The 27,077-nt window shown below is 49.2% G+C and overlaps 1 protein-coding gene across 4 annotated transcripts in view; it reads right to left on the bottom strand.

The window, feature by feature from the left end:
- MYO19 (myosin XIX) overlaps positions 1 to 27,077 on the bottom strand; it is a 34,726-nt gene that overhangs the window by 5,758 nt on the left and 1,891 nt on the right. For 2 of the 4 annotated variants that reach the window (XM_021704362.2, XM_021704361.2), the window contains exons 3-20: positions 26,471 to 26,622; positions 23,432 to 23,570; positions 22,814 to 22,962; positions 20,999 to 21,112; positions 12,182 to 12,314; positions 11,424 to 11,493; positions 10,790 to 10,892; positions 10,034 to 10,130; positions 9,816 to 9,892; positions 7,949 to 8,039; positions 7,350 to 7,518; positions 5,635 to 5,708; positions 4,819 to 4,940; positions 4,538 to 4,651; positions 4,106 to 4,282; positions 3,640 to 3,792; positions 2,491 to 2,598; positions 1,510 to 1,580 (exon numbers count right to left, since the gene is read on the bottom strand). In XM_021704362.2, coding sequence (XP_021560037.1) covers positions 1,510 to 1,580; positions 2,491 to 2,598; positions 3,640 to 3,792; positions 4,106 to 4,282; positions 4,538 to 4,651; positions 4,819 to 4,940; positions 5,635 to 5,708; positions 7,350 to 7,518; positions 7,949 to 8,039; positions 9,816 to 9,892; positions 10,034 to 10,130; positions 10,790 to 10,892; positions 11,424 to 11,493; positions 12,182 to 12,314; positions 20,999 to 21,112; positions 22,814 to 22,962; positions 23,432 to 23,570; positions 26,471 to 26,482 — 1,973 coding nt within the window. In that variant the 5' untranslated portion in view covers positions 26,483 to 26,622. Of the gene's footprint in view, positions 1 to 1,509; positions 1,581 to 2,490; positions 2,599 to 3,639; positions 3,793 to 4,105; positions 4,283 to 4,537; positions 4,652 to 4,818; positions 4,941 to 5,634; positions 5,709 to 7,349; positions 7,519 to 7,948; positions 8,040 to 9,815; positions 9,893 to 10,033; positions 10,131 to 10,789; positions 10,893 to 11,423; positions 11,494 to 12,181; positions 12,508 to 20,998; positions 21,113 to 22,813; positions 22,963 to 23,431; positions 23,571 to 26,470; positions 26,623 to 27,077 lie in introns of those variants that run through there. The other 2 variants (XM_021704364.2, XM_021704365.2) reach the window with 2 other exon arrangements.

The following is a 27,077-nucleotide window of genomic DNA, read 5'->3' as shown; positions in this document are numbered from 1 at the left end:
AACAAAGCTGCTCACTCTTCTTGTAGGGGATTTGCGACCTGCCTCCTTCTAAAGGGGCTTGCAGGCTTCTCCCCAGTTGGATGGCTCCTGCCGCCTACGTGGTCAGCCACATCTGTGCCTTCTGACCCCACAGCCTCCCTTGCTTCCTCCTGATTTCTCTGCTCCCCTTCACTGCAACACTTAAACAGCTGGTGACACCTTGTATCTATCTATTCCTCCTCCTCCTGAGTCTGGCTTCTGTCCCCAACACTGTTCCCGTGTGGCTCTTGCTGCAGCCATCAGCAGACACCATGCCACCAAATCCAGTGGCCAGTGCTCTGACTGGCTGACGGGAGGTGCCCGGCTGACCCCCGTGACCCCTGTGAGCCTGGCTTCCTCCTTCACCCACGACTCCTGCCAAGTTGCCGTTGTTGGTTTCTCGTCCCCTACCCTAAGTGCGAATGCTCCTCAGGGAACGGCTTCAGAGCGCTTCTTTCTCCCCACCGTGATTTCCTCCTTGCTCCTGATGTTACAACCCACTGAGGACAGATCCTCATGAGCCCTCCAGTTCCCAAAGCTCTGGGCCCCGAGCTTGTCTTACAGCCACTGCAAACCTGACGAGGTCACGTTCCTGACTCTCCTCCCATCCCACCTCCAGCCTGTGTCTTCCCCAGACATCCTATCTCAGGGAACTGTCCCCTGATGCATCCATTAGCCTCCGATGGAAGCCTGAAGTTTCCTGTGTGAGCTGGAAGCTGACTGCTCCCCTGCCCACACCCCATGGTCATCCAACCCCCAGTCCTGTCTCTATCGCAAGCCATACTCCAATTTCACCCATTTCGCTCCATTTTTCACGGCTGCCCCCCTCATCTGGGTCACCATCTTGCCTGTGTACCGGCAACAGCCTTCTCACACATCTTCCTTCTCTCCTGCCCCTACGTCCAGCCTCCACACAGCCACCACAGAACATGAATGGGAGCACAGCACTCTCTCCTCACAACGTCCAGTGGCTTCCAGGCCCTATGGACAGCTTGCCAAGCCCTCGTGGGACCCATGCGGCCCCTCTCCCCCAGGTCTCTACGCTCCCATCACTTGGGCCTCTTAGTTCCTAAGCTGGGAGCTTTGTGCTTGCTGTTTCCTCCGTTCCCAGAGGCCTGAGCTGCTTAGAGGGCCCCTCCCTGACCAGCCCCGAGATCCTCTTCCCCCATTAGTCTCCCAGCAGCATTTTTTGTTTCCTTCCTACACTGATCAACTTTATACTTCTTGTACGTGTACCCATAGGAACGTATGCCCCAAGAGGCAGAGGCTCACCTTCCTTATTCACTGATACTAGAAACTGCTTGGTACAAAACAGTACACAGAAAGTGCATGGATAAACAAACGAGTGAAGCCTCTCGAGTTGCAGGTTGACCTCCGCAGACCTGCTTCTTTCTCTTCACCTCCACCTCCTACTCTGGGCTCTTGTCACGCCTGAGTCCCAAGCTCCACCCCAGCACCGGCCCTGCCCTGTGCAGCGCTTGGCCCACTCACCGGACAGGGAAGCCAGCAGCACTGATGTGGATGGTCTCCACGAGGCCACAGGCCTCCAGCTGACTCAGGACCTGCAAGGATGGGAGACAGGCTGGGCACCTGCGGCCAGAAATACCACTCCTGCCCTCTCTCTGAGGCTTTACTGTGGCCTTGGTCCGTATGAACCTGCAGGCTGTCTAGAGGCGTGGCTGATGGGGGTCTACTCCTTGGGACCTCAAGAAAATCTCCCTGCTAAAAAGGGTCCTGGTGGCCCCAGGTCCCCTTATCTGATGCCTGGCTTCTGATGCAGCTGAGGCAGGTGCTGGTCCTGCTTTTCTCTCGCTCCTCCAGGCAGTGCAGAGGTCCTGCCTCACCATGCAGCCCAACCCCATTTGTTTCCTATTTATTTTCTATTTTGTGGGCAACAGAGTAAATCATAGCTGAGAGGGAGGAGAGGTTATATTGTAAAGATTCTTCGGGACCTGAGTGGAGAGATCCTGGCCTTAAACCCCCAGGCCAGTTGACTGTGGGATACTCTCCAGCACTGTGCAGCACTCAGACCTCATTCCCATCTCAGAGCCCCGTACCCTGAACAAAGGGCAGCTGCTGGCCACCGACTGCTTTTGTGCGAATCAGAAAACACTCGACCTCCGGTCAGAAATGGCTGCAGTGTGCAGGACTGTAAGGCGACGCAGGCTTTCAGCGAATCACAAAAGCCACCCGTCCCTTGGGGCAACTTCAGTCTCATCAGGGCACGTGATGGGCGAACAGAGTGTCTGATGCAGTGCAGCCTTCCTGGCTAGCTCACTGTGCTGTGCACAGACCACAAAACCGTATGTGACCGTGCTGCCAAAGCAGGGGACACAAGACGCCCTCGTGTGAGACTCAGCCCGAGAGACGCGCTCTGGGCACTCCATTTGGAGCCTAAGTTCTGCCTTTTGGCCCTTCAGGGCCTTGGCCAGATGGAGCTCCCCGCAAAGCAGCTCTGGCCCTGTGAATTACCTCCTCCTGGAGAAAGGTGTGCGCCTGGCCCTGGCTGTTGGGCTTGATGCAGCGAATGTAGTGGGGCGTAGTGCTATGCAGAACCTGCAGAAGCTGCTCCAGGGAGGCCTGCGGGGGGGGGAGACTGCGGGGTCAGGCAGACTGGGGCTGCCTGCATGCATCAGCTGGGCCGTGGTTAGTGACTGCCTCAAACACCTGAGGCAGTCCTCACAGCCCTGGGGCGGGGATGCTCCTGGGCCCTGGGATGATTATGGGAGGTGCTCACTGAGTCCAAGCACCCTCCTGGCCTGACCTCCCACTGCTCCTCACCCCTGCCTCCTGGGGCCTTCCTGACCTGCGATCCTGCACCTGGTTGGTCTCTGTTGCCCTCCCCCCACCCTCACTGGTGCAATCTTTCTGGAAGAGCACAATCTCGGAAGCCAAAGCCATTCATTCAGGCAACAGCTGTTCTCACTAAGCCCATCCTGTGTGCCAGGGGAGCTGTGCTGGGGCAATGACAAGGTCAGTCTGTGGCTCAGAGCCCAGGGTCTGACAGGCTACATAGACATGGGGTGGGCCCCCTCAGTGGCGTGTCTGAGGCTAGGCAGGAAAGTGCCAACAAAATCTGGGCTCCACAAGGTGCTTCCTCTAGGAGGTGATCAGGCTGAGGTTTGAAGGAGAAGGAATCAACTTAGGACAAAGGGTATAGAGGGTGGGAGTGTGGGGGGAGGGGCAGGGGCATCCCAGGAAGATGGAGCAGAATGTGCAAGGGCTCAGAGGTGGCAGAAAGCAAAAAGTGCTAGAGAAGGTGACAAATCTGCTAGCCAAGGACAGCTGGAGCAGGAAGCTGGAGAACTGGGAAGGGATGGGGGCACAGAGATTCGCGTTAACTATTGCTCTTCCATGACCGCCCTATCGGCAGTGGGTGAGAGGCCCTCACTGTGCCACCCACAAGCCCCTAGGCTTCCAATCATGTCAATTATACGTCTCTTTGTCAGTTTCCTGTCTCGGTCTTCCCCATGAGACTACCAACTCCGCGTGAACTGGGACCATGTCTACTTGACTTGTCAACACTCCCTGGCACACAGTACCAATCCTGGAAGGTGCTGGGTAAATATCTGAGATTGGTGAATGAACCAAGCACATCATATCAACACCCCCCCAACCCACCTTGAACTTGGACACCACAGTCAACACAGGGGCTCTGCTCTGGCCAGAGGGCTCCTCCTGGGCCTTCTCTTCAGGGTCAGCAGGAAACAGCACCTTGAGTAGGGGGTCCTGGGATTGCTGTAGGAGCCTGGTCAGCTCAGGTGGGACAGGGTCCTATTGGAAAAGGACAAGGGCAGCAGGTAAGGGCACGCGGAGTGCTACCCAGGGCTGTCTACAGGTGTGCCAGTCCTGCTCTCCAGGGCCCCAGAAGATGGCTTCTATGGGAGCCCCACTGTGACAGGAGTCATTTCTGGGCAGCTCATGCCTGATTATCAGGGACCTCAGGCAGGCCCAAGAGATGACTTTGGACTCTGGGAGGATGTTCAGGAGAGAGAGAGCGCATGATTGCAAACTTCCATGTATGTGCAGCAATGACTCAACCACCTCATTTCACACCGGCCCCCACAAGCCACGGCCCAGCCCTCACCTTGTTCTTCTCCACCAGACCTGCAGTGTGGTACTGCACAGGACCCGCGTAATGTACCACGATGAAGCTGGGCTCCCGGCTGAGTTTGTTGTGGCCCAGGCAGGGGCTGCCCGCCAGCGCACTCTCGATGCGTGTCTGGAGCTGGGCTGCACTGCTTGGCCGATTAAGGCGGCATTCCTGCATGGGATGGGATGGGCAGTCAGCCAAACACGAGACGGGCTCACCACAACCCTCATGGTCCCCACGCCCTATGGCCCCCCAACAGCAGAGTTGTCACACAGTGGCTCTCAGAGGGAAGGAACGTAGGGATTAGCAAGCCCATTTGGCAGATGGGAAGACAGAGGCACAGGGTGGGTACAGTATAGTCTCCAAGGCCCCAAAAAGGCCCCAGAAAGGCCCAACTCTGGTGCTCAGCATACTAGTTGACCCCACCTCATTTATGAGGGAGCAGATGCTGATGGGGCTCCCCTCGAGGAGATCCAAGCAGGGCTGGTTGTCCTGGTAGTTGACAAATGACCACTCCAGACCCTCGACTGCATATTCCTCCTAGGGGACAAAGGTGGGGGTTGGGTGGCAGGAGAAGGCAACTGTGATCTGAGGCCCAGATGGCTCATCCACGGCTGGCCTCAATACCACAGCATATTCAAGAATGACATCAAAGAAGGAACTAAAGGCTCCTGGTAAGATCCTGGAAGAAGCATTCCACCCCTCACCTGTTGAGCCCTTAGGTAGTGAGCCACAAAGTGCTGTTGCAGCTTCTCATTGGCGTAGTTGATGCACAACTGTTCCAGGCTGTTGTTGGGAAAGGACTCAAATCCGTACACATCCAGCAGGCCTGAGAGGATGGGGAAGAGCCCATGGGACCGCTGCAGGGGCGGGGGGCAGTTGGGGGGACTACAGGAGCCCGGGGCGAAACCTCACGCTTGGCAGCCTAGAGATGAAGTTAAATGAGCATGACACCCAGCAGTGGGCACAGCATACACCCCGCCTTGGGGAGGGGCCCATCTCCACTTCATGGCCCCTCAGAATTCAGAGCAGGAAAGAAGGCTGAATGAGGTTTGAGGGGCGGCCTAGAGAACATTTTCTATGTCCAATCCAGTTTGGAGGGCCTCGATCTCACCAGCCCAGCTGGTATCTAGAATTCCACTGTCTCTTGAGCAAACTTCACATCTTTGAGCTTGACTTCCTCCCCTGACTATCCCACCCCAGTTCCAACCATGTTAGCGTGTCCCCCAAGCCCCCTCTAATCTAGCTATTTTGCCTCTCCCCCGACTGCTCTCCTGAGGCCGGACCTGGGTCTCAGGAGAGAGGAGGGGCCCTCACAGACAAGGCACCATCTGAGTCTGCCTAGAGAGCTACAGACGGGTCAGACATGGGCACCGAGGGCACAGAGCTGTCTTGCCCAGACGTTGATGGATGAGGAGACGGGGGTGCAGAGAAGGGAAAAGAGAGAGCTGTGTGGAGTCGCACAGTGGACTCTACTGTTCTTTTTCTGAAGGAGTGCTCCCAGAAAGGTGAGCCCCTGCTACCTATGAAAGTGGTCCAGGAGTCAGGGTCTGCACAGATGCTGCTATTGATCACGGATACCAGCCAGTCAAACAGCCTGTTGGGGTGGGGGTGGAGGGAGAGAGGACTCTGGTGAGAGGTCAGGTGAGCCTGAGGGGTGGCAAGACTGCTCCTCTAGCTAGGGTGCCACACTCTGAAGGGCCTGTATCCCAAGCCTGACAGGCCAGAGGGTCAAACCCTCTCCTCCAGTTCTCTGGCCCATCCTGTCTTGCCCTACCACGAATGCAGTCTATGGTCATGCCTGTTCCTAGGTACACATAAACCTGGCCTGTTCTGCCAGTACGCTGAACACAGGACAATGAGACCTTGGGGCTAGACAGGGAGTGGGTCTCCATCAGTCACTTGGCCAGACACCCAGCTGGTGTCTTGACTAGAAAGGAAGGGGCTGATGGGTAGGCCTGTGTGAGGCTTGCAAAGAACCAAGTTCATTAGACTCCCCTGCAAAACTAGACCTGTGGTGCCTAGAGCTCAAGATCCTGCCACATCCCCCCAACTCGATCCTGCACAAGTGGGCCCCGAGTCACCTGAGGTCAAGTGGCATCCTGCACTCTGGACCATCCCCCACCCCACGCCCAGAAGATGAGGCGGTCACGGTCCTGGGGACATGTTCAGCACGATGTACGGTACTATTAAGGAGTCTCTTTCTTACAGTTTTTCTTAAAGTGACTGCTCTGCAGCTTACTGCAATCCAGTCACTGGTTTCTATTTTTGCCACAGGGGCTTCAAGTACCCATCTGAGGTACTAAACACAAGTGACCTGGTGATACAGTGACCCGACATTTATCCTGTATGAAATGTTCTATTTCACAAGAATGAAGTCTCTTGCTGAACTGGGGTCAGTCTGAGCCCAGCTGCCTTGGGCCATCTTCATCTTAGTGGTGCATCTCAGGCTCTTAGACTCTTCAGGAAGTTCATGAAAGCAGAGGACCCTCTCTCCCCAGTGCCCAAGTTCCCATAAGCACGTGCATACGCACATGTATGTGTTCTGTCCCATAGCTGTGCAGGATTCCGGGCCCCTTGATACCTTTACTTGGTACCCTGAAGGTTCTCAGAACCCAGGGTGAGAAATCACCCTTAACCACATGGCCAGAGTCCACGTGGAGATGCCCAAATAACCGACCAGGGAAAGGCCAGGACCCCCACCTTCACCATGTTCTGGGCTTGCACTTGCTGCACACTATGTCATGCGAGACTGTGGGCCACACTGCTGGCTCTACCGTCTATCAGTCTCCCCAGATAACATGAAAACATGAAGTGCGAGGGCACATGGAGACAGAGGAGCCGATTCACCCATAGGTCTAAACCTGGAACTGAGTGGGCCCCAGATCGCCTTGGCAGCCTGCTCTGCCAGTGAAGAGCCAGGCAGGCTTTCCTCACCCACTGCCAAGGGCAAGGCAGGCTCCTGTGCTTTAATAATGAGCTGAATCTAGCCCAGACTGTGGCAACTTCCCCACGCAGAGGACTCTGGAATTAAGGTCAAAGGCCTTGCTCAGGAAAAATCCAGGAGCTACTCCCTGCTGTCCCCGAGGGTCTGGGAAGGGTCTGGGAAGCAGGGAGAAGAATGTGTCTGCTTTATCTGGAAGCCTCCACTGTGGCCCTGGGCCTACTGCCTGATGGTGTCTGGTCCAACTCCAGACAGGGGAGAACCTGGAAGGAGGGCAGGGCCCCGAGTGCTCACCGTGCGTAAACTAGTTTGGCCACACAGTCTCTGCGGATGTCGCACTCGGCTCGGGAACAGGGCTTCCGGAACACCTGCTGCCTGCCTGCCCTGATGGTTCTGATCTGCAGTGTCTCCAGCAGTGGGTCTTCTGGAAGCTGTAGCAGCGAGGCTGATGTCCTGATAGAGCCTGAGAAGGACAAATCCCCTCCATGCAGACGGCCCTCTTCACAAGACAATGTGATGTCATCACAGTGGAACCATGGTGCCCCACGTGGACGGAATAAACCCTGGTTCAGGTGCAGGAGGCTTGCCCGAGGCAGAGGCAGGACTTGAACTCAGGCCTTCTCTGTCCCAGTCCACACTGCCCCACGTGGGACAGATCACGTCATAAACCCTCTGACTTTTTTCTCATCTGTAGAACAGGGCCGCTGCTGTCTGCCTCCCCAGAGATGGGGGTGAGCAGGAACATCATGGTTTCACCGAGGGCATCGCCTTCCACATTCCAACCTCCCCGCCCCCCCCATCCCACCCTGGTTGGCCCTTTTGCAGACAGGGCGGGCCCTGCTCCCTGGCGGTGTGACCGAAGCCTGAGCCCCAGGCCCCCGCCCTGTCCTCACACTTGGCATCGCCCATCAGCTGGCAGGGCTGAGCTTCGTCCTCAGAGTCGGCAAAGCGGATGTTGCCGAGGTGCAGCAGTCCGGCCAGGACCTGAGTGGGCAAGGGGACATGGTGTGAGCTCTTTCTCCAGGGCTGGAGCCTCGCCCGGGAAGGGCCCGTCTCCTGCTCACAGAGTCCCGGTACCAGGATCATTAAGACAAGCTCCTAACTGATGCCCCCTGACTACGAGACCCTGCCAGGCACAATTGTGTTCGAGTTACATGCATCACCTTGTTTAATCTTTTCAACGATCGCTAAGGAATGTGCTGTGATGATGCCCATGACAGACAGGGGTGACAAAGGGAGAAGTTCAGTCGTAAGTCTACAGGGCACCTGGCTGGCTCAGTGGAGTGTGTGACTCTCAATCTCAGGGTTGTGAGTTCGAGTCGCACGCCGGGTGTAGAGATTACTTAAAATAAATAAATAAAATCTTCAAATCACAAGCCTGCAGGCCACAGACTTGGTAAAAGACAAAGGCAGGATGAGAACCCAGGCAGTCTGACTTGAGATGCCTCCCAGGGCAGCCAGTGGGGCTCCCACGTCACCCGTCTGTCCCTGTGCCTTCCCTTCTCTAGAAGCAGACTATGAGACCACTCCTATTACCTGTGGGCCAGGCTCACTTCTGCGTGGCCAGTGGGGCTCTGGCCCTGGCTCCCTCTGGCCTTCTCTCAGCACTGGGGCTCTGACAGCTCAGCCTGGGGTAGAATCTGGGATTTTGGTCTCTGCACATTGGGCTCGATGTCCCAGGCCACACTGTACAGTGGATCCACATGGATGGGTCCCCATAGGCTACAGAGAAGAGACTCAAGTCCAGCAACTTGGAAACCCTCAGACCCTTATTGGGAGAGCAAGGCCTCTCCCACCATCCCCGTCTGGTCCCAGGCCGGAGGTCTCCACATGCTACCAGTGTTCAGGCCACAACCTACCTTGGGAGAAGACTGCCATACCCAATGGGCAGAGGGTCATGATACTGCAAGGCCAGAACCCTGGGGTTGTCCACTTGCCCTGGCTTTGTCCCCATGTCCTGTCCCTCTGGCCAAGCTCTGGCCTGATGTGCCTATGCTGGCCATGATCCCCTCCCTGCCTGAGTAGCCCCCATCTAGAGGTAGAGGTCACCTTCCACTGCACTGCCACCTCCCTGCAGAGGCTTCCCTGTGGCTGCTGCCAGCCTATCCTGTATCCCCGCCCCCTGCTCTGGTGGGTGTGGGGGTGATGGGGAGGGCGGCAGTCAGCTCCGTCAGCAGACACAGAAGGGAGAAGGGAGGCCACTAGTGGGATGATGGGGGCCCAGCACTCCATCTGAGAGGAGGGAAAAGTGGGAAGTTGGAATTACTACGTCTGGTACAAACTGTCACTTAGTGATGTCCGACCCGGGGAGGTCACTTTACCTCTCTAGTTTTCTCAAGCATAAAAATGGGAAAAATCTCCACACACACAGGACTGTTGAAAAAACCAAGTGGACTAAGAAGTATGAATGTGATTTTAAAGTCTGAATATACTAGATGAACCTGTGATAGCATTACTTCTCTATTCTGTACTCTGATCACTGCAGTAATAACTGACCTGGGCCCCGCGCCCCCCCCCCCCCCCCCCCAGCCCACTGTTAGGTTTTACAGCACAGCACTGCACACTCAATCACTGTCCTTTATGCCCTGTCCTCCCCGATGCCCTGTCCGGGCTCAGCGGCTCAGAGGGTAGGTGACTCCTTAGAGACTGCACAGTGGGGCTTAAAGTCCTAGATCTTCAGAGTTCAGAGAAGGGACGTATGAAAGGGGCTCCCCATCCATCACCTCTGCCAAACACAAGAGCTGTGCCTTTTCCTCTAACCTGAAAGATGTTGTTCTGAGTGGGGGTGTCGATACCCAAATGAAGCATGGCCTCTCTGGTCACCTCGAAACAATCCTCTGAAAAGGAATCCAAGTCACAGCCCAGGGTCAGGACCAGAGGTCAGCAGGGACATCGAGGGGTGAAGAAGGCAGGCCCTGCGCAGAGGGTGAATGGGTACTGACGGGCCAGCCCAGGGTGCTGGACAAGACTCCCCCTACCTTCCAAGGTCCTGTCCGGGTTGGGCAGCCAGGAGAAGGCTGCTCCCTCAGGGAGGTGCCACTGAAGCCTCTCGTCCGTGCCGGCTCCTTTACAGATCTGTGGGAAGGGGTGGGCAGGTGGCCGAGGTGAGGGTGTGAGGAAGCCCAGGCCTGCATAAGCCTGGGGTTGCCATGAGAGGAGAAATGCTTTGATATCACAAGGTTGAGAAGTCCCTGCACAGAGCCCAGGGCAGGCCCAGAGGCAAAAGCCTTAGCAACAGTTCTGAATGTCTCTAACCTGATGCAAGAAAAGCCTGCTGAGGGGGCCTGTGGTCTGATGAGGAAAGCACAACTCCTGTCTGGGGAGCCCCAGGTCCCATCCGAGCAGGCAGACATACTATCCAGGCTCTGGGGGACCCCAAGTCTGATTTATAGGAGACACATCAGACACAGCTCTAGGGAAGCCCTCACTCTGTTGGAGACAGTTGCCATTGTAAGAGTCCTCGGTCTGATGAGGGGGACCCAGTGCCAGTCCCAAGGACCTTTTGGTCTGATAGAGAAAGCAAATGCATCTCCATGTCAAAACCATCCTGGGAGCTAAGGTCCAGCATGAGGCAGAGGAGTTGCACAAAGTCTGCAGGAGTAAGTGGCCGCCTCACGGAAAGCGGTGGGCGGGGCAGGCCTGGAGCATGGGGGTGGGGCGGAGAGGAGGGTTTGGAGGCTCAGACCCATCTCCACCCTACATCTGGGCAGCTGTGGGCCCAGCTTGACACAAACCTGGTAGAAGATGTGGAAGTTCCTCTCACTGGATGCCTGACAGGCCACTCGAGTTTTCTCCAGGAGGTACGTCTGGACTGCAGCTCCGGTCATCTGCTGGGCCCTGGGCACAAGCAGGTAGCCATTTATTAAGGACTTACCATCTGCCAGAATGCAACCTAGCCACTCCCCCCAAAGCTCTTCCACTTAGTCAAAGTGGGTCTTGAGGACTAGGGACCACTCAGCAGGTCCTCGGGTGGTCTGGAACATTCCCCTGTGACCAGCTCAGGTAGACAGGGCCAAGCCCTCTATATACCACTTTGTCCCATCTCAAGGCAGGAACGGAAGCCCCAGCTTCAAGCTCAGGAGTGCAGTCCAGAGAGGTGGTAGTTTAACTAGAAGCCGCGAACCAGGGTAGAAGCCAGGAGGAACTCACAGGCCGTAACATGCACACCCCCTCAGGGTCTCTAAGGCTGGAGTAGCTAGAATTCTCCAGGTTCAAAGATCACCCCCAGGTTCATTTATTCCACAAACATTACATGCCAGGAGGAGCAGGGTTCTGCCCATAGGAGTAGCCCAGGCTGGAAACCGCCCCAGCCACATTCGGCCTCCGCATCCCCATCCTCCCATCAGCCAGAGTGGCAGTGGCTATTACCTGTTCAGCTGGAGCTGGATGAACTTCCCAAAGCGACTGCTGTTGTTATTCCTCAGGGTGCACGCATTCCCTAGAGATCACACCGAGGTTTATAACACTCCCCCATGCTGACCAGGTCCTCATGGGCCAAGGTGGGGGCACGTCTCGATCCTCAAGTCACCTAACAGCCCCTTCGTGGGTTTCCATGAAACAGGGGACAGGACTAGGGAATGGGCACTCGCGCTTTAGGAAATGTTTCCAGAGAGTTAGAACTTCTTGGCAATGAATTGGAATAAGCAAGTCTAGGTGGTCAGGGACTGTCTTCTTTGAAGGGAAAGGACCAAAACCAACAAGCTGTCACTATTGAGTTAGACAACATCTAGGTACAACAGACCTATCTCCACCCCACATCTGGGCAGCTGTGGGCCCAGCCGGACACATCTAGGCTCGAATCCCAACATGGGACACTCACTGGTGAGCATTCTTAGACAAGTCCCTTTCTTCTCTGAACCCTCAGGAAACCATATGTAAGAACAGGATTTGAACTAGGTGAGCCATGAGGTCCTCTCCAGCACACTGTTACATCTGCCTAGGCCAGAGGATGGGGTGACTCTAATGGAAGGAGCCCAAGGGCACCTGGGAGGTTGAGGGTCCAAGGCAGTGAGGCTCTCATCCTCCAACTCCCAGAGACGGGCTCAAAGCACTACCCCTCTCCCTGGGTGGTGGCAAATCCCAGAGGAAACAGAATTGAGGTACTGTGCAGAGGACACCGAGCTCACCAAAAGCTTCCATGACAGGGTTGGAGTTCAAGATTCGCTGCTCAATCCTCTCTGCAATCCTGTGGCTCTCCCAGGATGTGGGTGAGGCGGCCACCACAGCATAGAACTTCATCAGGCAGCGGGACGTCCAAGTCTGCGGCAGAAACAGCCCTGTGGGAGCTGTGTTCACATTCCCTCCCTCCGTACCTCAGGATGTGGGGCCCACCAGAGTCCTCTTCTCCACCAGGCACATTGTTGACCGAATGGGGGAATGTTGAATTCAACTGTGTCCTTTACAGTGAAATGGGGGGTTGCTCCCTTCTGCTGCTCCTAGTTCCAGAGGACACCTTTAAGAAATGAAGGAAGGAGGGATAGAGAAGGGACAACCCACCTTGACCTAGGCAGGCTACTCAGTGTCTCTGAGGGCTCACAGCTAATACTGACTACTCTGTGGCAGGCGCTGAGCTAAAAAGGATGCTTTCTGTGCATCTTCTTACTAAACCTATTGATGCACGTGCTAGGACATACCTGTTTTTAAAATGAAACTGAGGCAAATAAAGATACTTAATTTTATTGAAGATCACACATATAGTAAATGACAGAGTTCTGATTTACACCCAGGCAATCTATTAGAAAATTCCCAACTTGTTTTTAATCAGCTGAAATGAGGCACATTTTCACTTCCAACTGTTTGTTGCTAGGACATGGAAATACAATAGATTTTTATTTATTTTGTTTTTTAAAGATTTATTTATTTATTTGACAGAGAGAGACATAGTGAGAGAGGGAACACAAGCAGGGGGAGTGGGAGAGGGAGAAGCAGGCTCCCCACGGAGCAGAGAGCCCGATGCGGGACTCAATCCCAGGACCCCAGGATCATGACCTGAGCTGAAGGTAGACGCTTAACGAATGAGTCACCTAGGCGCCCCAGATTTTTATTTATTTACTTTGTAACCTGTTACTTTGCTCAACTCTCTACACACCTCACTACAACTTCTTAGTTGTAGTAAATTTCTGTAAATTCTTTTAGGTCTTTCTATGAGGTGGGAGTTGTTCCCTTCTATTTTCTGAAAGACTGTGTAGAACTGGTTAACATTACCTCCTTAAATACTTGATAGAATTCACAAGTAAAGCCATCTGGGCCTGGAGCTGTCTTTGTGGCCAGGTTTTTTTTTTTTTTAAAGATTTTTTATTTATTTATTTGAGAGAGAGAGAATGAGAGAGAGCACATGAGAGGGGGGAGGGTCAGAGGGAGAAGCAGACTCCCCGCTGAGCAGGGAGCCCGATGCGGGACTCGATCCAGGGACTCCAGGATCATGACCTGAGCCAAAGGCAGTCGCCCAACCAACTGAGCTACCCAGGCGCCCCTGTGGCCAGGTTTATTACTATGACTTCGGCATCTTTCATTGATAAAGGCCTGTATATTTCTTGTGTGAGCTCCAGCAGTTTGGGTCTTCCAAAAGATTTCTCCATTTCATCTAAATTGTAGAATTTATTGGAATAAAGTTGTTCATAATAATCTCTTACCAATCTGTAGGATCTATAGTGACATCTATTCTTTAATTCTGATACTGGTAACTTGTGAATTTTTCTCTCTTTTTAAAGTTTGACTAGAATGTTATCAATTTTATTAATCTTTTAAAAGATATGGCCTTTGACTTCATTTATTTTGATATTTTTGTTTCCTATTTTATTGATTTTTCACTTTATTTCCTTCTTTTTATTATTATTTAATTTAAACTCTAGTTAGGTGACAGTTCAATATTGATTTCAGGGGTAGAATTCAGTAGTTCATCATTTACATACAACATCCAGGGCTCATCGTAACAAGTGCCCTCTTTAATCCCCACCCACACACCTCCCTCCATCAACCCTCAATTTGTTCTCCACCTTCAAGAGTCTCTTATGGTTTGTTTCTCTTTTCTTCCCCCCTCTCATATGTTGTTTCTTAAATTCCATATATGAGTGAAATCACATGGTATTTGTCTTGCTCTGACTGACTCGTTTTGCTTAGCATAATACACTCCAGCTCCATCCATGTCATTGCAAATGGTAAGATTTCATTCTTTTTGATAGCTGAATTTTCCATCTTTTTTTTTAATTTAAATTTTAGGTAGTTAACATACAGTGCAATATTGGTTTCTTTTATTTCCTTCTTCCTTATTTTGGGTTTATTCTTTTTTCTCCTAGCTGCTTAAGGTGGAATTTCAGATCACTAATTTGAGTTCTTTATTCTTTTCTAATTAAGCATTTAATGCTACAAATTTCCCTCTAAGCACTGTTATTTTTTTTAAAGATTTTACTTTATTTATTTTTAAAGATTTTTATTTACTTATTTGAGAGAAAGAGAGAGCATGAGAGGGAAGAGGGTCAGAGGGAGAAGCAGACTCCCCACTGAGCAGGGGAGCCCGATGTGGGACTCGATCCCGGGACTCCGGGATCATGACCTGAGCCGAAGGCAGTCGCTTAACCAACTGAGCCACCCAGACGCACAGCACTGCTATTTTTTTAAAGCAGATTTTGATATGTCCTGTTTTCCTTTTCATTCAGTTCACAGTATTTTTCTAATATTCTTTGTGGTTTTATCTTTGCCCATAAGATATTTAGAAGGGTGTTAATTTCCAAATGCTTTGGGTATTTTCCAAGTATCTTTGTTACTTATTTTTAGTTCAATTCTACTCAGGACAGAGAACACAGTTTGCATGATTTTAATCTTTTCAAATTGAGATTTGTTTTAATGGCTCAGAATGTGGTCTGTTGGTGAGTGTATCATGTGTACTTGAAAAGAATGTTCAGGGGTGCCTGGGTGGCTCAGTCATTAAGTGTCTGCCTTCAGCTCAGGTCATGATCCCGGAATCCTGGGATCAAGCCCTGCATCGGGCTCCCTGCTTGGCGGAAAGCCTGCTTCTCCCTCTCCCACTCCCCCTGCTTGTGTTCCCTCTCTCGCTGTGTCTCTCTCTCTCAAAAAAATAGAATCTTAAAAAAAAAAAAAGCTCAAATCTCAAACTATAATTTTGATTTTATCAAATTCTTTCAACTCTATCCACTTTTGCTTCATGTATTTTGAAACTGTACACATTTAGTATTATCTTCTCTTTTTTAAATTTTAATTTTTTTAGGAATCTCTACACCCAATGTGGGGCTTGACCTCAACCCCAAGATCAACAGTCACATGTTCTTTCTAACTGAGCCAGGCAGCTGCCCCTAAAATGTTCTTTGTTCTGTATAACTGCTTCAGCTTTCCTTTGATTAATGTTGGAATGATGTATCTTTTTCTGTTTTTTTTACCACGAACCTACCTGTATAATTATAGTGGGTTTTTTGAAGACCTATAACTTGAGTCTTGCCTTAAAAAAAAAAAAAGAAATCCAATCTGATGTTGTCTTTTAATTGGAGTGTTTAGTCTATATTCATTTAATGTAATAATCACTATGGCTGGGTTGAAAGCTACCATCTTATTATTTCTTTGTGATTTGTTTCACATGATCTTTGTTACTTTTTTCTTCTTTTATGGTTGAATTTAGTACTTTTATGATTCCATTGTATCTCCACAGTAAATTGTTACTATCTTTGCCTTAGAGTGAATTATTTTTGAGGGTTTTTTTTTTTTTAAGATAGGGGGAGAGAGTTGGGGGGGAGGTGCAGAGAGAATCTTAAGCAGGCTCCATGCGCAGTATGGAGTCTGACATGGGGCTCAATCTCACAACCTTGAGATCATGACCTGAGCCAAAAACCAAGAGTCAGTTGCCTAACCAGCTGAGCCACCCAGAACCCCCTAGAGAGAATTATCTTGTAGCGATAAAAAATAAGATATCAGGGCGCCTGGGTGGCTCAGTTGGTTAAGCGACTGCCTTCGGCTCAGGTCATGATCCTGGAGTCCCGGGATCGAGTCCCGCATAGGGCTCCCTGCTCGGCGGAGAGCCTGCTTCTCCCTCTGACCCTCCCCCCTCTCGTGTGCTCTCTCTCTCTCTCTCATTCTCTCTGTCTCAAATAAATAAATAAAATCTTAAAAAAAAAAAAAATAAGATATCACATCCCCAATGTTCTTTACTCCTTTGTATCAATTCAAATATTCACCTGCTTTCATAGGCCTTTGGCCTAAAGAACTTCCTTTAATGTTTCTTGTATACAGGTCTGCTGGCAATGAATTCCTTTAACTTTTGTTTGAAAGTCTTATTTCACTTCCATGGTTAAAAAAATTTTTAGGGGTGGCTCAGTTGGTTAAGCAGCTGCTTTCAGCTCGGGTCATGATCCCAGGGTCCTGGGATCGAGCCCCGCATCGGGCTCCCTGCTCAGCGGGGAGCCTGCTTCTCCTTCTCCCTCTGCCTGCCTCTCGGCCTACTTGTGCTCTATCTCTCTGTCAAATAAATAAAATTTTTCTTTTTTAAAGATTTTATTTATTTATTTGAGAGAGAGAGAATGAGAGACAGAGAGCATGAGAGGGAGGAGGGTCAGAGGGAGAAGCAGACTCCCTGCCGAGCAGGGAGCCTGATGCGGGACTCGATCCTGGGACTCCAGGATCATGACCTGAGCCGAAGGCAGTCGCTTAACCAACTGAGCCACCCAGGTGCCCTAAATAAATAAAATATTAAAAAAAATGAAAGAGGCAAAGAATTAAAAAAAAAATTTTTTTTTAAAGTAATCTCCACACCCAAAGTGGGGCTTGAACTCATAACCCTGAGATCAAGATTGTATGCTCCACTGACTAGCCAGCCGGGCATCCTGTGTTCTCATTTTTTTAGATATTTTGGTATTTTTGCTGGTAATAGAATTCTAGGTTGGCAGATATTTTTTTCTTAAAAAAACAAAAAAACAAAAACAACTTTCCTTTTTATTAAGTAATATCTACACCCAATGTGGGGCTTGAACTCACAACCCTGAGATCAAGAGTTGCATGCTCTACCAACTGAGCCAGCCAGGTGCCCCAAAAGATATTTTCTTTCAGCATTTTTTTTTTCTTTTTTTTCTTTCAGCTCTTTAAAGATGTTGCTATTACCTTTGGACTTGCAGTTCTTGTTTGTGTTTGTTTTTGTTTTAAAGATTTATTTATTTTCTGGGGCGCCTGGGTGGCTCAGTCCTTAAGCGTCTGCCTTTGGCTCAGGTCATGATCCTAGGGTCCTGGGATCGAGCCCCATATTGGGCTCCCTGCTCAGCGGAAAGCCTGCTTCTCCCTCTCCCACTCCCCCTACTTGTGTTCCCTCTCTCGCTGTGTCTCTGTCAAATAAATAAATAAAATCTTAAAAAAAAAAAAAGATTTATTTATTTTTTGAGAGCAAGCGAGCAAAAGAGCTAGACAGAAAGAGCAAGCATGAGCAGGAGGGGCAGAGGGAGGGAGAGAGAACCTGAAGCAGAATCTGTGCTGAGTGCAGAGCCCGACGCAGGGCTAGATCCCATGACCCTGACATCATTACCTGTACTGAAACCAAGAGTCAGACACTGAACTGACTGCGCTACCCAGGCATTCCTGGGCTTGCAGTTTTTGAAAGATGCCCGTTGTCACTCTTATCTTTGTTTCTCTTTTTGTAATATTTGTTTTTCTGGTTCCCATAAAAGTTTTCTCCTTATGTTTGGTTTTCAGCAATTTGACTATAATGTGAAGTATATTTTCTTTGTATTCATCTGCTTATTGTTTTCTGAACTTCTTGGATCTGTTCCTGCCATCTTTTGTTCATTGTGTAAGATATCACCTCTGAGGGGCCCCTGGGTGGCTCAGTCGTTAGGCGTCTGCCTTCGGCTCAGGTCATGATCCCAGGGTCTTGGGATCGAGCCCCGCATCAGGCTCCCTGCTCCGTGGGAAGCCTGCTTCTCCCTCTCCCACTCCCCCTGCTTGTGTTCCCTCTCTCGCTGTGTCTCTCTCTGTCAAATAAAATTTAAAAAAAAAAAAAAAAGATATCACCTCTGACCCATGTGTTCTCTTTCTCCTGGCACACCAAGAACAACTATGGTAGGACCACAGGATACTGTACCATAGCTCTCAGATGTGCTTCTTTCTTTGTTTCTCAATTTGAATTATTTCTATTGATTTACTGTCAAATTCATTAATGTATTCATCTGCACGTCTGGTCTGTTGATAAGCATGAAGGAATTATTCATTATATTTTTAATTTTTATCATTTTCATTTAACTCTTTATAGTTTCCATATCTCTACTAAGGAATCTTTTCTAGAGACACTGACAAGCTCATGAGAAAAGTTATGGACATTCAGGGTCCAACAAGTTTAAAAAGTTACCTACAGTGAGGCTCCCTGGTTGACAATCCTATCCATAAAGATTCTAATCAGTTGCTGAATGAGGCATTTAATAATAATGCCTTATTCTTAAATCTGAACAGAAACTTACTGATCATCAACTATTTGATAAACCTCTTTTACATGAATGACAAATATCACAACAAATGAAGGAAAAGGAACCAGAAGGAAACAGAGTCAATGCAAGGAGAAGACAAAAATCATGAAGTATCCTCAAAAATAAGATACTGAATCTATGAAATAAGACCAGGATGGTGGGGGCTGTGGGGAATAATATTCAGAGAACAAGCGAGAACTCTTAGAATTAACCCTTTTTCAACAAAAAATTCAAAATTCAAAAAATTGGAAGGTAGAGAATATCTCCCAGAAGGTAGAACAAAATATTAAGAGACGGAAAAATAAGTGAGAAAAATAAGAATATTAGACAATTAATCAAACTTCCTTCTAATAGGAGTTCCAAAAAGAGAGAATAGAAGGAAGGAAATTATTAAATTATTAGCTATAATACAAATTTCCCTAAATAAAGAACATGAGTTTTCAGGATAAAAAGACCCACACAAAATATCCAGCACAGCAAACGAAACAAAACAAAACAACCATACCAAGACATAGCACTTGAGTTTTAATACTTATAGATAAAAATGAAGACTATAAAAGCTTCTGGAAAGAAAAACAAATCGCCATTATGGACTGGGGACTCTCTATCATAACACTCAAAAAATATAGAAGAAAAAAACCTTATAAATTTGGAAAGAAAATGGTCTCTAACCAGGAATTATAAAATCCAGCACGAGATGCAACAACTCAAAAATCTGCCCTGCATGTAACTTTTCTAGGAAGCTACTGAAGAATGTACTCCATAAAAACAAGACCCTTAAGAAGTTGAAGCCATGGGCTCCAGCAACGGGTTAGGGGTGGGGGTGTTGTCATAGGACAGAGGGCAACTTGGGGGATCCCCAGAGTGAGGCAGAGAAGCTCCCAGGTAATAACTGTGTGGCAACACCCCTTGGCAGCCACCAGTCCAGGTGGGAGCCAGAGATCTGGGCGCTCTGGGAAGAATATCACCAAGAAAAAAAAAAGGACTTGATGTACTTGCTGGTGGATAGGTGTTATCCAGCTTTGGTGAAAGGTTTGTAATAACTTAATAATAGGTATATAGAAACTAAACAAATGAAAAAACGGCAATTATTAAGTAGAGGGAAAGTAAAAATTATACAAGAAAGGATATTATACTGCTTTGCTGTGAACAATATACACATGGCTGTAATACTGCCTATTAATTAGAAATAGTGATATAATTATGTATGTATTTGGGGGCAGAGAAAATAGGGCTAAAATCCTTATCAGAGTAAGAAATGAACGGATTAGGTAAAAAACTGAAAAATTAGTAACAATATAATGATGTTATTTAGAAATACAAATGCAAACACCCAAATAAACTGCTAGGAGATGTGAAAGTAGCTGCCTCTGGAGAGAGAAATAGTCTTGATAGATATGGGGTACGGCTGCTGTTTTTCTTTGTAAGCCTTGCAGTATTGCTTGATTTTTGAACTATGTAATTATGCTACTACTTATTAAACAACCACACAGACCCAGCAAAAGACCATAGCGGCTGCTCAATGAAGGGTTACTGAGTTCCAGCGGCATGGGTTTCAGGCCAGGTCCAGCCTCAGCTCCCCAGAGCAATTCTGGAGGACAGTGGGCTTCCTCTGGGGGCTGGGTATGAGCCACTGCACTGGCTAGTTTGAAAGAGCTCTTGAAGATCCTCTCCACACCCAAGTCCCAGCTGTCATCCCTGCAGCTGTCTTTCCTCGTGGACTAAGAGCCCCCTGAAAGCCATATGTTTGTTTCAGCTCTGTTCCTCCCCCTGCTACTCTTCAGGGGCTAGCCCACGGCCTAGAAGCTGGCAGGTACTCAGCGCTTGGCCATTCTCTCCTATGTAAGTACAGGCAGAGGCAGTTTCTGGTCTAAAAAATCCCTTGTGAAGGTACAAGCATTGTGGAAAAAGTGGGGTGGCTGGGTGAGTCCTTCCCCACAGCCAGCCCAGTGCACCGTGGTTGCTAGCATGGGCAACCCTGAGGGTACAGGTGGGCTACTCCAGTAACCCCTTCCTACGAGTCACCCCAGCTACTTTTAGGAGTGCTGCTATGTGCCAAGCATACCAAGTGCCTATGTGCACTGGTCCATTTAACTCTCATAGGAGTCTCAGGACTTACATGCTGGTCCTCCTGTCCCTGTCGTGTTACAAATGGAAGAATTGAGGTTTGCAGAACCTAAATACCTTTCCGATGTGCTCTTAACCGTATTCTGGAATTCCCAATACCTAACTTTTGTTTCCAGTGGTGTTAGAGCTAAGACCTTTGAGGAGAAAATGAAGGCTGAGAGAAAAAGTATCCACCCAAGGTTACATGGAAGAGCCTAGACTAGAACCCCATCTCTTGACTTCTTGCCGAGTGCTTGCTCACCACTGCACACTGACTCCCTGCTTGAGCCAGACTATCTGGGAATGATTAGGCAGCAAAAGAACTCCACAAGGAATGACCTCCTCCCGCTCTGCCCACCCTACCAGTCACGAAAGAGGCCCTCCTACCTTTCCAGCACCACTCTCTCCGCTGACAATAATAGACTGGTTGACGGGCTCAGTCAGGCTCTTGACATTCCTGTAGGTCTGTTCACCCACAGTGAAGATGTGGGGCTTCAGTTTCTAAAACATCAAGGGGTGAAAGGTCACATGAGGGAATGCCTGTCTCCAAGGAGTGGTTGGTCCAATGATGGCTGAGATAGGGAGGCTTCCTCTAGAAAAATCTTCTGGATGTAACAGTGTTAGACCCAACTGCGGGACCCCTGTGGTGCCTATATCCGCTCATCTTTTAGTATGGAAGCAGCGCTGGCCTTGACCAGTCTATGACCTTAACACTTTATCCTCCCATTTTATTTTACCTTAATAGTCTTATTCTGCTTATTATTTTACGTTACTATACTTTGCAGCATGCAAAGAACTTTCCTACAAGTTACTGCCTAAAAAATCTATCCATTAGTTGGATAGCTAATCCTATTTTATGGACGAGAAATCTGAGGTTTGGAGGGGTTAAATAACCTTCCCAAGGCCACTCAGCAAGTAAAGGCAACTATGTGATTTGAATTCCTAGGCCACTATTCTTTTCACCCACAAATATTAATTATCCTCAATGTGCTGGGCATTAAACTGGGCACTGGGGAAACAGGAAACCATGACATGGCTTTTGCCTTTGAAGAGGCTGTCAGTGAGATATGGGCTCTCAGGGAAGACTTGGACACTTAACCATGCATGAGCTTCCGAGGGCCAGGCCATCTGCACAATGCCTGGCCGGCCTGCACTGCCCGTCCAGCAATCACCCCCTACCCAGCTTCCTGGAGAGAAGGTACTGTTGTGGATAATGTCAGAGCCATCCCTCTCTGCACCTGCCTCTGCCCCAGCCCCTTCTTCCCTGAACTGTTAAAAACCTCCAACTGTTCTCCCTGTATCTTGTTTCACCTTACTGAACTTGCCTCCCCCAACTTCCCGAGTAATTATCCCCATGGTGGGCTCCAGTCAGTCCCTCGAGCCCTGGGGAAGCAGCACTGTGCATACATTCTGCCTGCTGTGGTGCCTCAGACCCTTCGCCAGCAGCCCTGGCTTATCTCATCTATTGTCTCTCTCCCTGACAGCACCCTTCTTTTTTTTTTTTTTTAAAGATTTTATTTATTTATTTATTTGAGACAGCGAAAGAGGGAACACAAGCAGGGGGAGTGGGAGAGGGAGAAGCAGGCTTCCCGTCGAGCAGGGAGCCTGATGCGGGGCTCAATCCCAGGACCCTGGGATCATGACCTGAGCCAAAGGCAGACGCTTAACGACTGAGCCATTCAGGTGCCCCTGACAGCACCCTTCTTGCCAGCAAGTTGGCTCTTGCCTCTCTCTGAAGACATCATGCACTTAAACACCAGCTAGCCTATTCCCTGCCTGCACCACCTCCAACCCCATCAGAATTTATTCCTCTCATTCCTCCCACTGAGAGGAACAAATGCTGAATTTTCTAGGGCACTCCTTATTATACATGATTTTATTCTTTCCCCAAAAAATGGTTCATTAAATATCCAAATATACCTTTGTAAATCCTTCCCTCTTAATAAAGTCACAAACAAGAAAAAAGTCCATTATGCTATGTCCTTATTCTAGGTTCCAAACTCCGTTAAACATTTATCTCTCACTTGGCACCTACTGTCACGTGTCCAAAATTCTTCGACCGCCTGGTGGGCAGGGCTGTGGCACCAGCAGATTCTGGATGACTGCATGGCTGGTGAATAGATGGATAATGACAGGGAAGCTGCAAGGAGGCCCAGGGGGATATGGCGGAGCCCTGAGGCCCAGGAAGTGGCTGAGCCTTACCCGGGGCTGAGGCGCAGCGTGGTATTCTCTCATCAGTGCTGGTGAGTAGAGCTGAGGGACGGCCTTGAAGGGGTTCAGAGCGACCAGGGTGCAGCCAGCATTGGTGTAGAACGTGTCTGCTGCGTACCGAGCCTGCAAACACCTCAGGACTGAGGCAGAGGCACCTTTAGCAAACTCTGGCTCAAATACAGACCCAACTGCCCACATAGACAAACACTGGCCTAACAGTGTTACCTTTGCAACTAGCCAAGTGCCTTTAGATCCCAGCAGCTCCCTGATGGATAGGTACAAGATCTAATTAAGATGAGCCCCAAATCTGGAGCAAAGTCTGCCCTGGAGAGCCTGGGTGCAGCTGCCAGGCAGACGTCTGGAGCAGCCCACTGGCTCGAGGTCAGGAGTCCTGCCTGCCTTGATCTGGCCAGGGGAAGCTGTGCAAACTACCCACATCACACCCCTACCCTCTTGGAGACAGCCCTTTTTTTAAAGATTTTATTTGTAAGTAATCTCTACACCCAACGTGAGGCTCAAACCCACAGCCCCGAGATCAAGAGTTGCACACTCCACCAACGGAGCCAGCCAGCACCAAGGGGTGCCTCTTGAGGACAGGGAGGCCCATACCTGTCTCCGGTGTCACGGGATTCACCTTGGTGAGGTCATCCAGCTGGTGCAGCGGGGCTTCCCCGCTCAGGAACTCCCGCAGGTCTTCTCTGAGGGATTCCCCTCCTTGGGCACCAGAGCCTGAACTGTGGCCATGAACCTGAGAGGGCACGAGAAGAGGGCCATGAAAGCTGGGACTGAGGCCAGGTGGCAGCAATGTAGGGGTGGGGGCCTGAGTAGCAGGAGGAGAAGAGGCCTCTAGTATCATAGTCTGCTTGGATTCAAACTTCAGTTCTGCCACTTACTAAGCCTGTGAACCTGGGTAAGTTACTTAACTTCTCTGAGCCACAGCTTCTTTATTTGTAAATAAAGGAAAATAAAACCAGTTCGCAGGGCTACTGGACAGAAAAATAAGAGATACACAAAGCACTTGGTGCCTGGCACACAGTGTGTACTCAATAAATGAACAAATGCTATCCCCTCTCCTCTGAACAAGCTCCAGCTTCCAGGCTGGCCAGCTAGGGGTGGGGCCCAAGGTGGGGGGCTGCTACAGGGGATCATAACCCCCCACCCCAAAAAAAAGAACCATGGCTTGGGCTTTTGAAAGAGAAAGAGACCATTTAGCTTGTGATGAAAAACCAGCTGTGAGGTAGCCCCATGCCTTCATCACTTGGCTCTCGGGGCTTAAATTTAGTTAGTTTCCTCTGCCCTGGGTCTACTTGAGAGGGAGCCTGGCTTGGAAGTTGGATGAGGTTAAGAATAGGCACAAAGGGGAAAGGCTGTTTCTCTTTCGCCCTTGCCGATCCTTGATGCCAACACTTTCCACGTGTTTCCTCTTTCCCAATTCCTCCCATGGTCTCATTCTTCCTCTGATCTCTCTGGAGACTACAGGGAAGATGGGGTGGGGAGTAGGAGAAGACAGTAAGTAGTACCTGGCTGAAATCTGCTTTTGGAGAAAGGAGTCTGTAATAGGACTGTGTAGGCTTCCAATGAGATTAATGAACCCTAAAAGTTCAAACCCCTCAAGCCAAGGTGTCAAGTGTCATCTGAGAGGCCCAGCAATAAGTTTCTTTCCAAAGATGTTGCCTGTTCTCTGAATTTGGGCCCACCATAATCCACAAGGCAGGCTCTTAGCCTCCAGGATAAAGGCTGAGGTCAGAGCATGGCTGGATCCATGCAAATCCCTTTGCTCTGGGCGGGGGAAATCACAAGCCGAGCCATAATTTATGATTAGCTCTGATCCAACCAGAGAAGTAGCTAAGTATAATGGTCAAGAGCCTAGACCTTAAAGCTAGATTCCCTGGATTTGAATCCTGATTCTACCACTTACTAGTTGTACAATGTTATGTAAATTTCTTAATCTCTCTGTGCTTCAATTTTCCTATCTATAAAATGGGAATGCTGGTAGCACCTAGGTCAGACACTAATAAGCACATCAAGTATTTAGAGAAGGCACCTGTATATGCACCCAAAATTAGCTATTATTATTCTTTTAAAAACAGCTCTTCTTCAATTATGCAGTGATATATCAAGGCCTAAAAAGCACACATGCCTCTTTAGCCTGCAATTCTTTTAGAAAACGATCCTATGTAAAGGCCATAAGAATATTCAGTATATTTTGAGCTATTTATAATTGCAAAAAGTTGAAAACAACCCACATGTCCTAATGGTGGACAATTTACAGTATATCCTTACAATGGAATAAAGGAGGTTACAAAAAACTATGCAGCTTCAAATATTTTAAAAATACATATTTAGAGGAAAAATAAAGGATATTTTCTAAAATGTTATCTCTGGTTAGTGTAATTATGGGTAATTTTAATGTTCCTTTTGCTTATATTTTCCACATTGCTTACAGTGAATGTGACCTTGAATAAGCCACATAACCTCTCTGAGCTTTATCTCCAAAACAGGGATATAGTAGCACCGTACATATAACACTGTAACTTGCTTGAGGACTAAACAAAATTATTCATGTAAAATGCTTAGAACAGTAGCTACTACTTAGGTAGGGCTCAATACAGAGCAGCTGCTAGTATGGTTATGATGAACATTACTGCTTTTTTAATTAAAAATAATTAATAAATAAATAAAAAGTTAAACAAACAAAAAAAGCCCAGAGCAGACAATTGTCCTGCCAGCTTCTCTCCAGTCTCAAGCTCATTTCATAAGACAAAAGTCTGGAAGATGATCAAGCAGTAGTGTCTACCAGGGCTCCCTTGAGGCTGGCTGGCTTTCCTCTTGGTCATCCTGATAAGTCTCAGGCACCTACCTGCCTAGGACTCCACTAGACTGTGAGCTCCTGGAGAGCAGGTATCATCTTAAACATCTGCCGCAGCCCGGTGCCTGGCCACATTTTGTCAATAAAAATTCAGCAAATATCTACCTACTGGCATTCTCTTTGGACCAAGAGCTGCACGAGAAGGATGATATGGACAGGAGATGGGTGATTTGGAATCCTGAAGGCCTGGGGCCATAGTAGCCTTTTTAGAGGCAGAGGCCTGGAGTAAGGGCAGGTTTCATGCTGCAGTAGCAATTCCCCCACCACACGCTTCCTGATCCATTCATCAGACTCCTTTATTTCCACATAGGCATCTTCACCCACTGACCCCTCTGCTTGGACTGCTTACTTCCCTTCTCCACCTGGCTAATTCCTACATATTCTTTAAGGTTCAGCTTCAAAGAATACCTCCTCTTGGAAGGCTCAGGTTTCCACTGTACCTCAGCAGTTCAGGCTGGCAGGGACATCTCTCAGGACTCCCTCACTGGTTCAGGCTTGTGAAGTCACCAAAGTGCCCTAAGGATTCCCCTCCCCATCCCATCTTACTCATCCCAGGAAAAAGAGCTAAAGACCACAACAGGAGAGATTCAAATTAGGTATCAGGAAAAGCTTCTCAATGATAGGTGAAAGGCACTGGAGTGACTACGTGAAGAGAGAAAAGGTCTTTCTTCTTTCTTCCTTCCAGGTCAGGGTAAGTGGAATCTTCATTCAGCTAAGTGACAGATGGGAAAGTGGATTAGATGCTTCAGGGCCTAGGTTACCTAAGGGTGAGGTTTTACCTGATGGAGCATCTTGCTTCAGTGTGGTCAGCCAGGGTTCTGGGTCACAGGCACAAAGAGTGCTATCCACCTGGTCATGGGGGCACAGGTGGGAACATAGGTCCAGTAAAAGGCTCAGTTCTGGAGGAATCTGAGATGAATCACCTCAGCGCCTACGACATGACAGACAAGACAAGGGCCAAACACAGGTGAGGGCTTCTTCAGGGTGACTCACTCCAGCTCCTCCCGCCAAGCAAGAAGAATCAAAATAAGAATCAGGGCGAGCCTGGGCAGAGAGGGAAAGTCTGTCCTATCCCCTGACAATTAGGAAACAGGAAACTTTTATGAGAGCCTCCAGAGGCTCCCCGGGCTCTTCAGGGGCAGTTTTACTACAGAGGTTTGGGGTGGGGCTGCATATGTTCTGAGTCAGTGTGCTGTGGAGAATGGAGACACTGGGAGACAGAGAAGTCTCATGCCCTACCCTCTCCACTGGACAGAAATAGCCTATTTTTGTATAGCCAGTAATTGATAGACCAGGGAGGCTAGAGTCAATTCTTGATGCTCTAGGAAAGTTGTTGTGTGGGAGCAAAATTACAGCTCACTCACAGGAAAGCCGTATCACCTTCCT

This window comes from Neomonachus schauinslandi, chromosome 15 (genome assembly GCF_002201575.2).
Source record: "Neomonachus schauinslandi chromosome 15, ASM220157v2, whole genome shotgun sequence".
Taxonomy (NCBI): Eukaryota; Metazoa; Chordata; class Mammalia; order Carnivora; family Phocidae; genus Neomonachus; species Neomonachus schauinslandi.
Note: the sequence above shows the minus strand (reverse complement) of the source record. Positions and strands in the feature narration are given on the sequence as shown.